The 13932-nt window shown below is 42.1% G+C and overlaps 1 protein-coding gene across 1 annotated transcript; it reads left to right on the plus strand.

Moving 5' to 3' along the window:
• GRPEL2 (GrpE like 2, mitochondrial) lies at nucleotides 1-11624 on the plus strand. The gene is made up of 4 exons (XM_059417129.1): nucleotides 1-271; nucleotides 2678-2831; nucleotides 3902-3983; nucleotides 8442-11624. The coding sequence occupies exons 1-4, from the start codon at nucleotides 93-95 to the stop codon at nucleotides 8804-8806; spliced, it is 780 nt and encodes a 259-aa protein (XP_059273112.1). The 5' UTR covers nucleotides 1-92; the 3' UTR covers nucleotides 8807-11624.
• The last annotated feature ends 2308 nt before the right edge of the window (nucleotides 11625-13932 follow it).

Below are 13932 nucleotides of genomic sequence, written 5' to 3' on the forward strand. Positions count from 1 at the left end.
GTGTCGCATTTCGTCGGGGACACCAGATAGGCACGAGCACCGCGCGCGCCAGGGACAACCGGAAGTGTGGCGTACAGGTTCGGGGTCCTGGAATGGGAGCGCCCGCGAAGGCTGCCGGGAAGCGTGGTATCTCGCGCATCTCGTCATTTGGAGCAATTGCGCGTGCGCTGCCTCCGTCCGCCGAGATCGGGAATATGGCCGCGCGGTCCGTATGGGCGGTCCGGCGGCTGGTGCAACGCCTTCTGGCCTCGAGTGCCGCGTCCGAAGGCAGGTGAGCGAGGCAGGCCGCGGGTCGCGGGTTGAGGGTAGTGCGAGACAAGCAAGCTGGAAGGGCGGTTGTGGGCTGGAGGGCGCGAGATGACTCACCAGACCTCTCAGCTGTCCGATTCGGCACTCACGGCCCCATTTTACAGATAAGGAAACTGAGGCACACAGCTGCGTTTCCTTGCCAGGCCAAGAAAGAGCCGAGATCACGTTCCTTGGAGGTGGGAACTCTTGAGCCCCGAGCATCGACTGAATTGGGGATGTACATCTCCGGGCCCCTTTTCCTCCGTCTGGGGTGTCTGCAGTTAACATTGAATTCTCCCCGCCGACTCCCTGTGTGACCCTAGGCCAGTTCCTTCCACATTATCTCGGCTTCACTTTACCTCTCGGTAAAAGGAGGGCGGTCGACTTGGTCTCCAAACGGCTCTTCCACCTGAGTCTGTGAAGTTGCATTTGCTGCTCTTCACCATCGGCTGCGGCACCTTTTTTTGTTTACTTATCATGCCGACTGTAGAACTTTATGGGTAGTTCTTTTTTTTCTCCGGTTCAATCGAGATAACTGAGGTTTAAGAAAGTTCAGTAACTTTTCCAAATTCAGGGCTCTAGAATCGGCTCTTTTAATTAGTGAACAACGTTAATTATCCTCAGGGCGACTCCGTGTTTGACTGTGTGTTCCTCAGAAAGAATAAAAATGAGTGAACTGTGGGGTGGGTAAGGTTGGACTTCTGAAGTGTAAATTAAGCTGCGGGGAATCCGGGAATCTCGCAAAACTGTTTGCCACCTTTTAATCTTTACACACTTGACCTAGCACCCTACCCTAGCACCTGGGTGCGAGATTGAATTCTGTTGAATTCTGGGTTTCGGGCTTAAAAGTCTTTTTGGCAGTTTGTGATGTAGGGAAGTGACTAGAAGAAAAAAGTTAGCTTCTGATAAAATTTCCCCTCACTCCAGTTCTGGAGCAGAAGGAATTGAAGGGATCAGCCTCAACTCTCCGCTTCAGACTTGGGCTTTGGCCGTTTTCTCTTTAAACTGGCCCGTGGGAGTATTATGACCTACTTTCAGTTGAATAAATGTAGTTTGTTCGTTGAGGAGGAAGGAGGTATTTCACCCTGTGTGATTTGCCCCAAATCTATGGTGACCAAATTTTGTGAACCAGAAATGTGGAACCTTTTACAGTCTGAAACCAGATTGTAATAACTGCGTTCAGGGCTGGCCTGGAAAGTCTAGGACGTAAAAGTCATCTTGCCGATAGCTTTCTACTGACTGTTCCCTCTCCCTTGCAAAAAGCAAACATTTTTTACCCCTTTTAAATCTTTGCATGGATGTCACCTCAATGACTGCTCTTCGATGTATGCCGGTTCATATGAGTAAATTATTTGTTTTAAAGACCTTTTGTACTCACAGATTGATTTTGTTGATTTTACTTCAAGTTATGAGAATCCAGAAAGAGTAATGGAAACTTCCTTGAAGGAGTGAGATCTGCTACAGTCCAAGATTTGTAAAGTAGGCCCTGCTCTAAAGTTCTTCCTTTGTAAACAACTATACGTCAGACATTTGAGCTGTATGAAATTCTGGATTACAAACATGTTTGAATACAAAGATCCATTTTATTCACCTGTTTATAGTTCATAGCCTGGAACGTATAGTGTTTTATAAGTGTTTAACCGACTTGATTTTACACAGACGTGAGTTCCCAAGTCAGGATTTCTCTTAACACAGGTGCTCTTTCATAAGAGCCTAACTTAGGAGCTTGTGGTCAAGAAAGCTTTAGAATTCTAGGCCTGACTCCAGTTTGACACAGTCCCTTTACTGGGCTTCATTTTCCCCATGTGTAAAATGAAGGATTGAATCAGAAATATATGGCTTTGTGTTTTGATTTCCCACTTCTGATATTGCCCTGCTGGTTCTGGGCATAAGAACTCGGTTTTCTCTTGCTGACTTTTGCGTCCCCACTTCTAGCTATTTCTGCTGCCTTGTGTTCAGTATCCTGATTCAACACAATACTGATTGTGTGGTCCTATGCCAGTCATAAGCCTCTCTGAGCTTCAGTTTTCTCATTTATAAAATTGAGATGATAGGGAAACCTGGGCGGCTCAGTTGGTTAAGTGTCTGCCTACCGGTCAGGTCATGATCTCAGGGTCCTGGCGTCCTGCTCCTTCTCCCTCTCCCTCTGCCCCTTCCCACCACTCGTGTTCTGTCTCAAATAAATCAATAAAATCTTTAAAAGAAAAATTGATAATATAATTTCTCTCACACACTGTGAGATGAAAAGATCATTTACATAAAACCTGACAGTGGTGTCTGACACTTAGTAACTTTATATTTTATAAGTGTTGGTGGTGTTACTGTGACCACGAGCAGTTTGGCTCTGTGTGATGGCATTTCTTCATGTGCCCCCTCCCTCTCACTTTAGGGGATGGCCGCGTCCTTTCAGCACTGCCACCCAGAGAACTGCTGGTGAGGCCTGCAGTTCTGAGGACCCTCCCGATGAGCTTGGGCCCTCTCTTGCAGAACGAGCCTTAAAGCTTAAAGCTGTGAAACTGGAGAAGGAAGTCCAGGACTTAACAGTGAGTAGATTTTGTCTGTTCCTCACATCCCCTCTCTGGTTGATATATCCACACAGTTTTTGTGTCTGTTTTTTTTTTTGTTTTTGTTTTTTTTTTTAATTAAATTTCCTCTCGTGGGCTCTTTACCTCTCACCCCATCTCTACTCTCCTGCTAGGTATTATTAGGCAAAGTAGTCTATCATCGTTAAAAACATGCTGTCACAGTACTTACATACCTAATGTTGTAGTAGCTTCAGAGGAGGCCCAGGGCCTGGCATGTAGTAAAAGCTCTGTAGATATTTGTTGAATGAATGTGTCTCTTATCACTGTTCTCTGCTAGTCAGACTACATCTGGCATACTCTGCCTACCAGGGTTGACAGACACGTGTTGAGACTACCCAGAATGGTAAGGAGGTAGGAAAGCATGTCTTGTGAAGGCAATTAAAGGAATCAAGGATTATAAGAATGAAAGAGGAAAAGATTAAAGGAGCTAAACTAACTGCCTTCTAATAGAAGACACACTTTTAAAACTTATTGTTTGTTGTCCTGGAGTTCAGTTCAATGGAAGAAAGAGGGTGGCATTATTGGCTGCCTGTGAAAAAGGAAGCTTTCTCTCAAGATAATGAGCTTGAAAACACCTTGTTAAGTCTTCAGAGTAGGAAGCTAAATGACAGCCTATCGGGGTTGCTCTACAAAGTAGGTTCCTGCTTTGATGCGGGATTTCTAGTAGCTGATCTAAGATTCCTGCGGCTCCTCATTTTTTTTTTTTTTTTTTATAAAAACCTATCACAAGGTTGAAGTTTGTAAAGTAAGGAAAAACGTTTCTTGGGAATGTGGGTGGCTCAGTTGGTTAAGCAACTGCCTTCAGCTCAGGTCATGATCCTGGAGTTCCAGGATCCAGTGTCTCATCGGGCTCCCTGCTCAGCGGGGAGTCTCCTTCTCCCTCTGACCCTTCCCCCTCTCATGAGTGTTTTCTCTCTCTCTCTCTCTCATTCTTTCTCAAATAAATAAATAAAATCTTTTTAGAAAAAATTCTTTTCCACTAGCAAGCATGTATTTTCTGATCATTTTGACTTTGCTTTTGGTGTCAGATGAGATACCAGAGAGCGGTAGCCGATGGTGAAAACATAAGGCGGCGAACCCAGAGATGTGTAGAAGATGCCAAGATATTTGGTGAGAGATTTATTCATGATAAAAATTAAACTACCTTTTAGTTTGGGGCATCTGGGTGGCTCATTTGGTTAAGCATGAGACTCTTGATTTTGGCTCTGGTCATGATCTTCATTGGGAGGTTGAGCCCCATGTTGGGATCTGCACTGGGCATGGTGCCTGCTTGGGATTCTCTCTTTCCCTCTGCCCCTCCCCTCCTTTTGTGCAGGTGTGTTCTCTCTTTCTCTTTCTCTCAAGAAAAAAAAATACCTTTTAGTTTAAGGATACTGACAGTATCCTTACAAACTGAACATAGTAAAAAACACATCTAGGTCCTAAACCAATCCTACTCTGCCCTTCCACTCTTGCCATATGTCTTGTGAGATTTTTATTGGGAATGTTGCCAAGTGAACTATTTACTAAAATAATACTTGCCTTTGTTTTGACAAAACTTTTGTTACTTAATTTTTCAAGCACGTACACTTAACATTCTAGTGCTTACGCAGCCAATTCTGTTTAACTCATTAAAAAACAAGTGAATCATTAAGATGTTCAGAGGAAAATCCAAAGAGCGAGACGCATGGGCAATTAGGAATACTAAAATTTGCTTCGTACAGCAAACTAGTATGTAACCATAGTGCAGTAATCAACTGTGTCTCCACCAGACAGTTTTCACTACTGTGGACAAAAATCACTTGCAATACTAACAGTGTTTACAACTTAATAAGTTAGCAAATAACTCAAAGACAAAGCCCCAGACCATATGGGAACAGGTAATTCTGGAAGTTGTACTAGATCATATCTGTTTTTTCAATGATGACTGAATAATCTTCTTGGTCTTTCAATCTTTGAAGTCTTTCAGGCTGGCTTAGTCAGTGGACCATGAAACTTGATCTCTAGTTAAGTATTTGAGCCACACGTTGGGTGTAGAGATTACTTAAAAATAAAATCTTAAATATATAAATACATTTGAAGTCCACACATTTAAAAAAAATAATAAAAATAAAGTCTTTCACAGATAGTTCTCTGAACACACAACAACTCGTTCCAAATGTCTTCATGTAAATGTTAGTAATAGATTGAAGGGTAGAAGGCAGATCTGTGATTACTCGCCTTACTCACAGTTTCGTTAAGAGGATTATACTTTCATTGCACATAGAATGAAGGGGCTTCAGTAGCCCTTGGATTGTATGTAGTCCAGTCTTCTTTTACAAATGAGCTGGAAAAAGTTAATTGGTGACAGATAGAGATGTAAGTCCGTTAGCTCCTGACCCCCAGTCTATTATTCTTTCCCCCATGTCACACTAGTCCCTGTTCTCTGGATTTTATCTGCTGTTTGTGCATAGAATTCACTTCATTCCTGTCCTGTCCAGCCCCAGTGCTTTGGCGTAGCCTTCTGCTTTGCATTCAGTGCTAGACATACCACGTTTCAGGGCTACAATATCAGCTAAGTACTGACCCCCAAATTGTATTACTGATGTTTCATCCAAGTTTTAATGTCTTATTTCCAACCGTCAGGACAGAGCTTTGCAAACTACAGCCTATGTGTAAGTCCATAAACAGCTTTGAATTTTATATTAAAAATTTGTAGAAATTGGAGTGCCTGGGTGGCTCAGTGGGTTAAAGCCTCTGCCTTTGGCCTGGTCATGATCCCAGGGTCCTGGGATCCAGCCCCAAATCCGGCACTCTGCTCAGCGCGGGAAGCCTGCTTCATCCTCTCTCTCTGCCTGCCTCTCTGCCTACTTATGATCTCTGTCAAGTAAATAAATAAATAAATCTTTAAATTAATTAAGTAAGTAAGTAAAAATAAAAATTTGTAGAAATAATCACCTGCATAAGATCCTTGATTTTTGCCTCATCTCACAAAACCTAAAATATTTACTATATGGCTCTTAATAGGAAAAGTTTGCTAACCTTTGAGCTACAAGGAATTGTGTAGCAAGTAAACCAACTTGGTACCTGGGAAAGACTTTCCTGCTTGAGGGGAGCAGGGTAAATTGGCTTATTAGAAGTCAGGCTTTGATGGGTTATATCACTTATATCAGTTCCCTCAAGAATCGATAAGGTTCCCAGGAACAGAATACTAGCTAAGCTCAAAAATAATTTGATAATTTAATTTATTCATTTAGAGAGCAAAATGTGTCTAGCAGTATGCCACTTAAGTCATTTGCTTGAGTCATTTCTTTTTAGTGGCCAGTAATACTTTGAAAAATTGAAGATTGGTCAGGGAGCATGGGGTTAGAAAAAAAAACAGAAAGCTTTTATTATTTAATTAATATGTAATATAGCATGATGACTCTCCTTCCAGGGAAGGTTTTGTCTCAGTAACTCATCTACTCTTAAACAGGTCATAAAGATTCTCCCCCACCCCACTCCCAAGAAATGGCTCAGACACCTACTTCCTATTGAAGTAACAGTAATTAGAGTAGAATCAGAGACTGAACCACTCACTATACAAGCAAGAGAACCTGAGCTTCTTTTTACCCAAATTCATACAACTTGACTGGACAGAAGTCAGGGTTCTTTGTACCATGGCAATGTACAAGTCTGCCCAGAAGCCTGCCGCTTTCAAAATTCTGTTGGAGTATATGTCTTCTTTTAGTAGCCAGGAGAATCTGTCTTTAGTACTCCCTGGTTGATCTTTATGAGACATTCTTGTCTCTTGGGTGGAGTTTTGATCTAATCAGCATACTTCTCAAGCCTGAAGCAAATCTTTTCTACTTTTTCAGCTGATTTCATTAATAGCCATTAATATTTATGGCCACCATCCCCAGTAGAGGTGGGGAAGGTATCTCGTGGAACTTCGTTCACACCAGGTCTGGTTCCCTGGAGATGCCTGCTGGTTTTGCTCTTTCTTCTCCTTGACCTCCTCTCCCACACCAGATCTCTCTCACATTATACCAGCATTCCTTCACTTGGTTCTTCTGTTTCTTCTGATATCTTCTCTTCCTGCCCATCTGTCATGCCCTGGCACCCCAAATCCATTATGTACATTATTATTAGACTAATTTGAATCCTATTACACTTGTTTGCTCAAGATGCTATAAATGGACTCTGTCACCCAGAAGTTAAAGATAGAAATTCCTACCTCTGTCAGTTGTTCCTTCCAGAATCTAGGCAGCCAGTCTAGGAAATTTCTTCTCTGTCATCTCTTTTATTGCCTCCCTGTGGATGATCTTCCTTTTTACCTCTGAATACAGTTAAGGTGGCTCCCTATTTTGATGCATAGCCTTAAAACTGTCCTTGGATTGGGGTGCCCAGAATCAGTTAAGTGACTGACTTCGGCTCAGGTCATGATCCCGTGGTCCTGGGATCAGACCCCACATCAGGCTTCCTGCTTAGCAGGGAGTCTGCTTCTCCTTCTCCCTCTGTCCCTCATCCCACTCATGGGTGCACTCCCCCCCTACCATGAATAAATAAAATCTTTTTTTAAAAACTGTCCCTGGATTAAAACCAGATGAACAAAGTCCTTCATCGTTCACTAGTTCCCACCAGGGCTTTGCTGTTACCATCGATATCTATAATGATGACATTCTTAACATTTCTGTAAGAACAATCAAGATGCTACATTGGGAGTAATGAGATTACTCAACAATTGAGTTTACTTTTAGAACAGTTCATAAAACTAAAAAGATTTTAGAAGTTTTGTGGCCCATCTCCAGCAAGTATATGTATGTACATATATGTGTAACTTTGGAGCAGGCAGTTGGAGACTCACCTCCTCTATGGAGCATATTACTTCCCTACCCCGGTTGAACCAGTCCTCAAGAATAAACCTTCCTGAATCTCCCTTAGCATGGTGTTCTCAACTAACTTCTGTATTACTGCCCCCTACCCCATGAAATACCAATATCTTATCCCTATTGAGAGTGCATGTCTTAGCAAAATTAAGACATACAAGAATTTTCAAAACTGTACATAAGTCAGTACTAAAAGTGAATAGCCATAAAAATACAAGAAACAATGATCCCGTTTTTTTTTTTTTTTTTTTTAAGATTTTATGTATTTATTAGAGAGGGAGAATGAGAGCAAGCATGAGAAGGGGGAAGGTCAGAGGGAGAAGCAGACCCCCAGCTGAGCAGGGAGCCCAATGTGGGACCCAATCCTGGACCCAGCTTAGGATCATGACCTAAGCTGATGGCAGTTGCTCAACCAGCTGAACCACCCAGGCACCTAATGATCGAGTTTTTAAAGCACGGGTTTCTGACATCCTGCATTCAGCCTTACCTAGTCCTTAGGTTCTAACCGTCTTCCCCTTTTCCTAATAGGCTTCCCAGTCATATGCCTTCCAAGAGAAACCCTGATTTGTCAGTTGGATTAAGGTGGTAATCATTGATGACGATCCCTGGGTCCTGTGTGTCAGTCTTCCCACTTCCTGGGGTATCCAGTATACTCGCCACTCCCCTAGGCATTCCCCATACTCCTCCCCTAGGAGCAAAGTGATTTTTCTTCACAAACAATAAAAGTGTCTGGTTTCTCTAGGAATTCAGAGTTTCTGTAAGGACTTGGTAGAAGTGGCAGACATTTTGGAGAAGACTACAGAGTACATTTCTGAAGAAACAGAGTCTGGGGACCAGAAGCTCACTTTGGAGAAGATCTTCCGAGGGTTATCACTTTTAGAAGCAAAGCTGAAAAGTGTATTTGCCAAACATGGCCTAGAGAAGATGACACCCATTGGTGACAAATATGACCCTCATGAGCATGAACTCATCTGTCATGTGCCAGCAGGTGTTGGGGTACAGCCTGGCACCGTGGCATTAGTAAGGCAAGATGGCTACAAGCTTCACGGCCGAACCATTAGACTTGCCAGGGTGGAAGTGGCAGTGGAGTCTCAGAGAAGACTATGAATGGGCCATGAAGAACTGAATGTTCTCCCAGAGTACAGCCACCTGTGTTTCCTTTATTTATTAAACTAGGTTCGTATTGTACATGAGGTACTTCATGTAATCTGTTTTGGATTTAGTCATATTGGCTTTATTTCTAAGATACTCTGCTGATGAATGTGACCTATTTGGTCTCATCAGAAGTCTTGCCATTGGGCATTTGAACAATGTGACAAGTGATCCTATGGCCTTTGTCCAAATATGTTTAAGAAAATTATTTTAAAATTGGTACTCTGATGACTGTCAATTGAAAATCTTTTTAAAAGTGGAAATGAGTATATGTTTATGTATTTTCAACTGAATGTTTCTTTCTAATGGTCCCTACAACAGGAATCTTGTATTTCATGGGGAAAGGAGATGGTTGGGATTGGTTCAACATCTGGGTACTTAGATGATAAAGCTTTAGGTTACATGAATTTAGATCATTTGGGTTGGTTTTTATACACCTAGATTTTTAGGACTTCCCCTTTTTACTATTTTCCTTTTAGCCATCTTTTGTCCTTGTAGCCCCCGCCAGGTATATTCACACTCATTGACCCATTTACAAGGGCTAATTAAGGCCCAGGCAAGACTTGGAAGGCAGGGAGTATCAAGAAATTCAAGATACCAGGTTCCTTTCAAGCAAATATGACCAAGAAACCTTGTGCTTTCCTGGGTTACCTTACAATTATTTTCAGCCTCCCTAGGTATATAATCATTTCAGGGAAACCAAGGCAGCACCAATAGCTAGTGACCCAAATCAGTCTGTGTAGGTAATTTACCTACAGCTTTTCTCTCCACTAGCCCCTAAATCTTCCACTTTGTAAAATTTGCCATCATCCTTTATTAGATTATGCAGGGGTTCAGGACAAAAATGTTAGGTTCCTACGATTTCTCATTTCATTTAGTTAATGCTGATTTTTTTTTTAATTTGGTACTCACAAATCACTACCTCTCATGCTTTATTTTCCAGTTTTTGTATCTGCCTTATATTACATATATTAACATCTAGCTGTTTATTTGTTTATATGTTTATTTTTTATTTTTTTCAGTCTTGCTTATGGCTGGTGTTCTGTAAAGATTTGTTCAATAAAGGAGCAAGTGAATGACCTATCAATCGAACTTTAGAAAGGAGGTCAGTTACGGAGATTTTAATGTTAGAAGAGGCCTTAGTGATGAGCTCATCTCCCCCCTTTCAGCTTCTTAAGCATGAAGACGTTTTTTTAGGACCGGACTCAAAATGTCTGAAACTAGTAAACTACATTTCAGTGAGAACTTGAATAAGGAACAACTAGATGTTATCTTTAATCATTTAAGATCCAGCAGTTCTGTAATGAACATGCAAATGTGTCCCCAGCAGACAAAGATTATTAGACATCCAGCTTGCATAGGTAGGTTCAGGCTTTTTAAATTAGTTATCCATAAAGTAGATCCGTTTCTACTGGAATTTTATGACCCCATTCTGTGGAGTGTTACAAGTTACCCTCTTAGACATCATAGATAGTTCCAGCACACTCCACATATGTATCAATAAAACCATCCCCCAGTGGGCCCTGCCATCTCCACCAGAATTAGATACTCAAAAAAAAAAAAAAAAAAAAAAAAAAGTGCTATTAAGAAGCAAACGAAACACTGGTGGTAAGATTTTAAAACCAAAACCTCTTTGGTCTTTCCAGTAAGTGCATACTGTAAATTTAATGTGCAGTCAGATTTCACAATAGGAATTTGTCCTTTTTTTGCCTTCATTCCTTTGAGATTGACAGATGGTGACAACAAGAAAAGGAGCCAATTACCTATGTGTTACTTGAATTACTAGCTGTCGTCATCAGTGAATTAGAACAACCATAGTTTTAGGTATGAAATGTTCGAGTACTTGAAGAGTCTTCTAATATTCCTTGCAACCTCCTGTTTTAGCAAGTAGATTAAGAATAATTTTATGTTTTTATTATTCAGTAGTTATGCAGACTTAAAAGTGTAAATTTAGAAGATGGAGCTATAATGATAAGAATCTCAAAAGTTAGGCTTTTGAGAGCCAGAGCAGCATAACAGAGCATAGGCTGTGGAGGCATAGACTTGAACATAAATCCCAGCCCAGTCACCTGTGTGATCTGGGGCCCCAGTCATTTCACCCTTCTGAGCCTACTTCCTTGTTTGTACAATGATTATAATTCCCTCACAATATTGTGAGGATTAAATGAAATGTGTAAATTGTCTACTACAGTAGGCCCTCAAATATTTATTTTTATTACTTTCTATTATACATGTTATTTTGCCTATGTTTTTAATAGCTGTCTAAAGTCTAGGCATAGGGGAAAACTGTTTAAGTGGTGCTTCTATTAAAAAAAAAAAAGAAAAAATTGTAATTTAATCTATCAGTGACTTATTTTCCTTCCAGCTTCTGGTTTTTTTCTGTGTGTGTGTGTTGTTGTTGTTTCAACTGTAATGCAAGAAATCCACACTTTCAGACTGGAGGAGCAAGAAAATTGTGTCTGCTCTTCGTTACTTTAATCTTGTTGGTAAAGTGAAATGTTGTAGGCCTGCAGATATGTAAGGAAGCTTTGGCTCACTTGATGAGGGGATCCTGGTGTTTTAATACATGGATTCTACAAACCTTTCACAGATTTTCTTCACTGTCATAAGGGAATTAGTTTGATACTGATAAGTTAATTGGTGCTCTTTCATGGCAAAGGATCTGATAAGTGAAGAAAGGTTCTTGTACACTAAAGCAAATCAAATAGGGAAGACTAAGGATGAAATAGAATATTCAGAAGCAACTTCAATAAAACCTGAATTGACATAACTAGTTCCTGTGTTTAGTGTTTTTGTCTGCCTGTATATTGACATTATTGTCACTTCATTGACTCCTGACCCATCTTGTCAACACTCAGCAGAGGTACCTTGAGATCTCACAGCAGCCCAGCCAAATGGATGTGGTGTAGACGTTCATTCTACACCCTGCCTTGGGGTTGAAGTCTTGTCTGTTCTCCTACCTCCTTGGCCTTGCTTCATTCTGATTCTTACGTATTTCTTAGATCTGGACTTATATTTTTGCCTTCCTCTCTGGCATTGCCTTATTTTCTTACACTTGTTTCTTCGTTCTAGTTGTCTTGTCTGCTTCAGTCACGTCACTTGAACTCCTGGATTTCTGATCCTCTCAGCCAGATCACTGACATGTGACCTTACACAGATCTTCAGCTTCCGTGAGTCCGTGTCAAGCTCTGCCTGGCTTTGTCTATACATCTGCTTAACTGGCTGCCAAATACCCAGCCTCCTGGAGCCTCCCTCTTTGGAGCCAGCCTTTACAGCAGTTCGGCCTTGGATTTCATTACTCTTCTAATCTTGTCTCAATATCCTGGCTCCCCAATCCATTGCTTCCCATATTCCCAGTGCTAGGAAGTATATTCTTACTTCTATCCGCTCAGACCATCCACATGGTCAAGTTTGCTGTGGAGGTTTCAAACATTGCTCCAAATCTCCTTGAATCTGGACTTTGTGGTTGACCAATAGAATGTAGTAGAAGTGACTGCTGGTTTCCAGACCCAAACTATCCTATCTCTGGATGCTCACCCTTACAACAACTCAGCCTTCAATTGACAGCAAACTGAAACAGCCTGTGGAGTGGAACTAGGCCCTAGCTGAGATTTCAACTGATAGCCAACACCATCTTGCCAGCCTCTCGAGTCATTTAGAAATTGGATCCTCCAGCCCCTAGTGGAACAGCCCCCATCCAACACCATATGGAACAGAAATGAGTTGATCTCACAGAGCCGTGCCCAAAGCCCAGATTTATGGGCAAAGTAAATGATTGTTACTTGTAGCCACTAAGTTTTGAGGTAGTTTGTTATGCAGCAATAGGTAACTAATAGAGTCACCCATCTTCACTCCTGGTCTCCTAGTGTCAACATTACCACTACCTGAATGATAGACATGTTTTATTGGGAAAATGATTTTTCTCTGTTCCTATGCTTCTGCACCAGTGGGTTGGTTCAGTAATAAATATGTGAGGCCTTTTGTTTGGGGGGAGAAAAGGAGGAATTTTAGAGTTAATACAATTTATCCTTCAAAAAGCTACAAGAATCAGATTAAGTCAGCGCATAAGAGAACTTGGCACAAAGTAATTGATGAATGCTTATATAACAAAAAAATTTAAGGAATTATCTTGAGTCAAGGGAATGAACTTAAGGAGTTTTACATTCTGACATAAACATTACCAAAAAGATTATTTTTTAAGATCATAAGAAATGCATAGTTTGTCTACTACTTTACTAGCAACCAGCTTGGCCCTTCTGTGACTCAGAGCTGACTTGGAATCTCAGCTACATGCTCTTTTACTAGCGTCTGAATCCTTTCAGTTTCTTCTCTTAGCCATCATCTGACCAAATTAAATATGGGTGTTCCTTATTTATCCTGAAGCTCATGCCCAGCTTTATTTTCTGCCAGAGGAATCTGTCCTTCGCCGTGTAATGAACTAACCGCACTGAGCTGCTCTTCTTTTCTGAGGGTGAAAATGGGAGCTTACTCTTCCCTTCCTACCTCTCCTCCCTGAGAAGAGACTGGATGAAACCCTTCTCTTTTGGTTAAGTAGAAGGCAGAGACACAAAGTGCTTGTAGAATCTGCAAGTACACGTCGGTGACAACAGTCTCGAAAGCAGCTGGCCTTGCTTCCACGCGCGCGCAGGGGAGAGCCTCGCCCCCACGCCTGCACACGCTTGGTCAGCAATCTGCTGCGCTTGCAGATCCTGCCGGACGGTATCAAGTCTCTGATCTCACGTGACTGTCAAAACCACCCAGAAAGGGAGCAGGAGAGAAGGGAAACCGAAGCAGACACGGAGACGACCCGTTAGAGAGCTAGGAAACCGCAGGGGGTGGACTGGGACCGAGGACGCCCGCCTCTCCCGTCGATCTCCCCTCGGCGCGGCCCTGGTCCTGATGCTGAGCACCCGGAGCGCGCACACCTGCGCGGGGGCAGGACGAGCCAGCCAATGGAGAACTCGCGTCCAGGAGGCGGGACGGGGAAGCCTCGACCGACCCCGCCTGCCCGAGAGGGATGCAGCTAATGAGCGCCTCGTGCTGGAGAGAGACGGCGGCTCGACCAATGAGAGGCGGAGGCC

This window comes from Mustela nigripes, chromosome 12 (assembly GCF_022355385.1).
Source record: "Mustela nigripes isolate SB6536 chromosome 12, MUSNIG.SB6536, whole genome shotgun sequence".
In the NCBI taxonomy this organism is placed as follows: domain Eukaryota; kingdom Metazoa; phylum Chordata; class Mammalia; order Carnivora; family Mustelidae; genus Mustela; species Mustela nigripes.

What these genes read in the sequence shown, in the direction of transcription:
- GRPEL2 (XM_059417129.1), top strand. Translation starts at nt 93, where the DNA reads ATGGGAGCGCCCGCGAAGGCTGCCGGGAAGCGTGGTATCTCGCGCATC. An exon ending in AGGAAGTCCAGGACTTAACA is followed by an intron (nt 2,832 to 3,901) that starts GTGAGTAGATTT and finishes TTTTGGTGTCAG; the next exon opens with ATGAGATACCAGAGAGCGGT. An exon ending in AGAAGATGCCAAGATATTTG is followed by an intron (nt 3,984 to 8,441) that starts GTGAGAGATTTA and finishes TGGTTTCTCTAG; the next exon opens with GAATTCAGAGTTTCTGTAAG.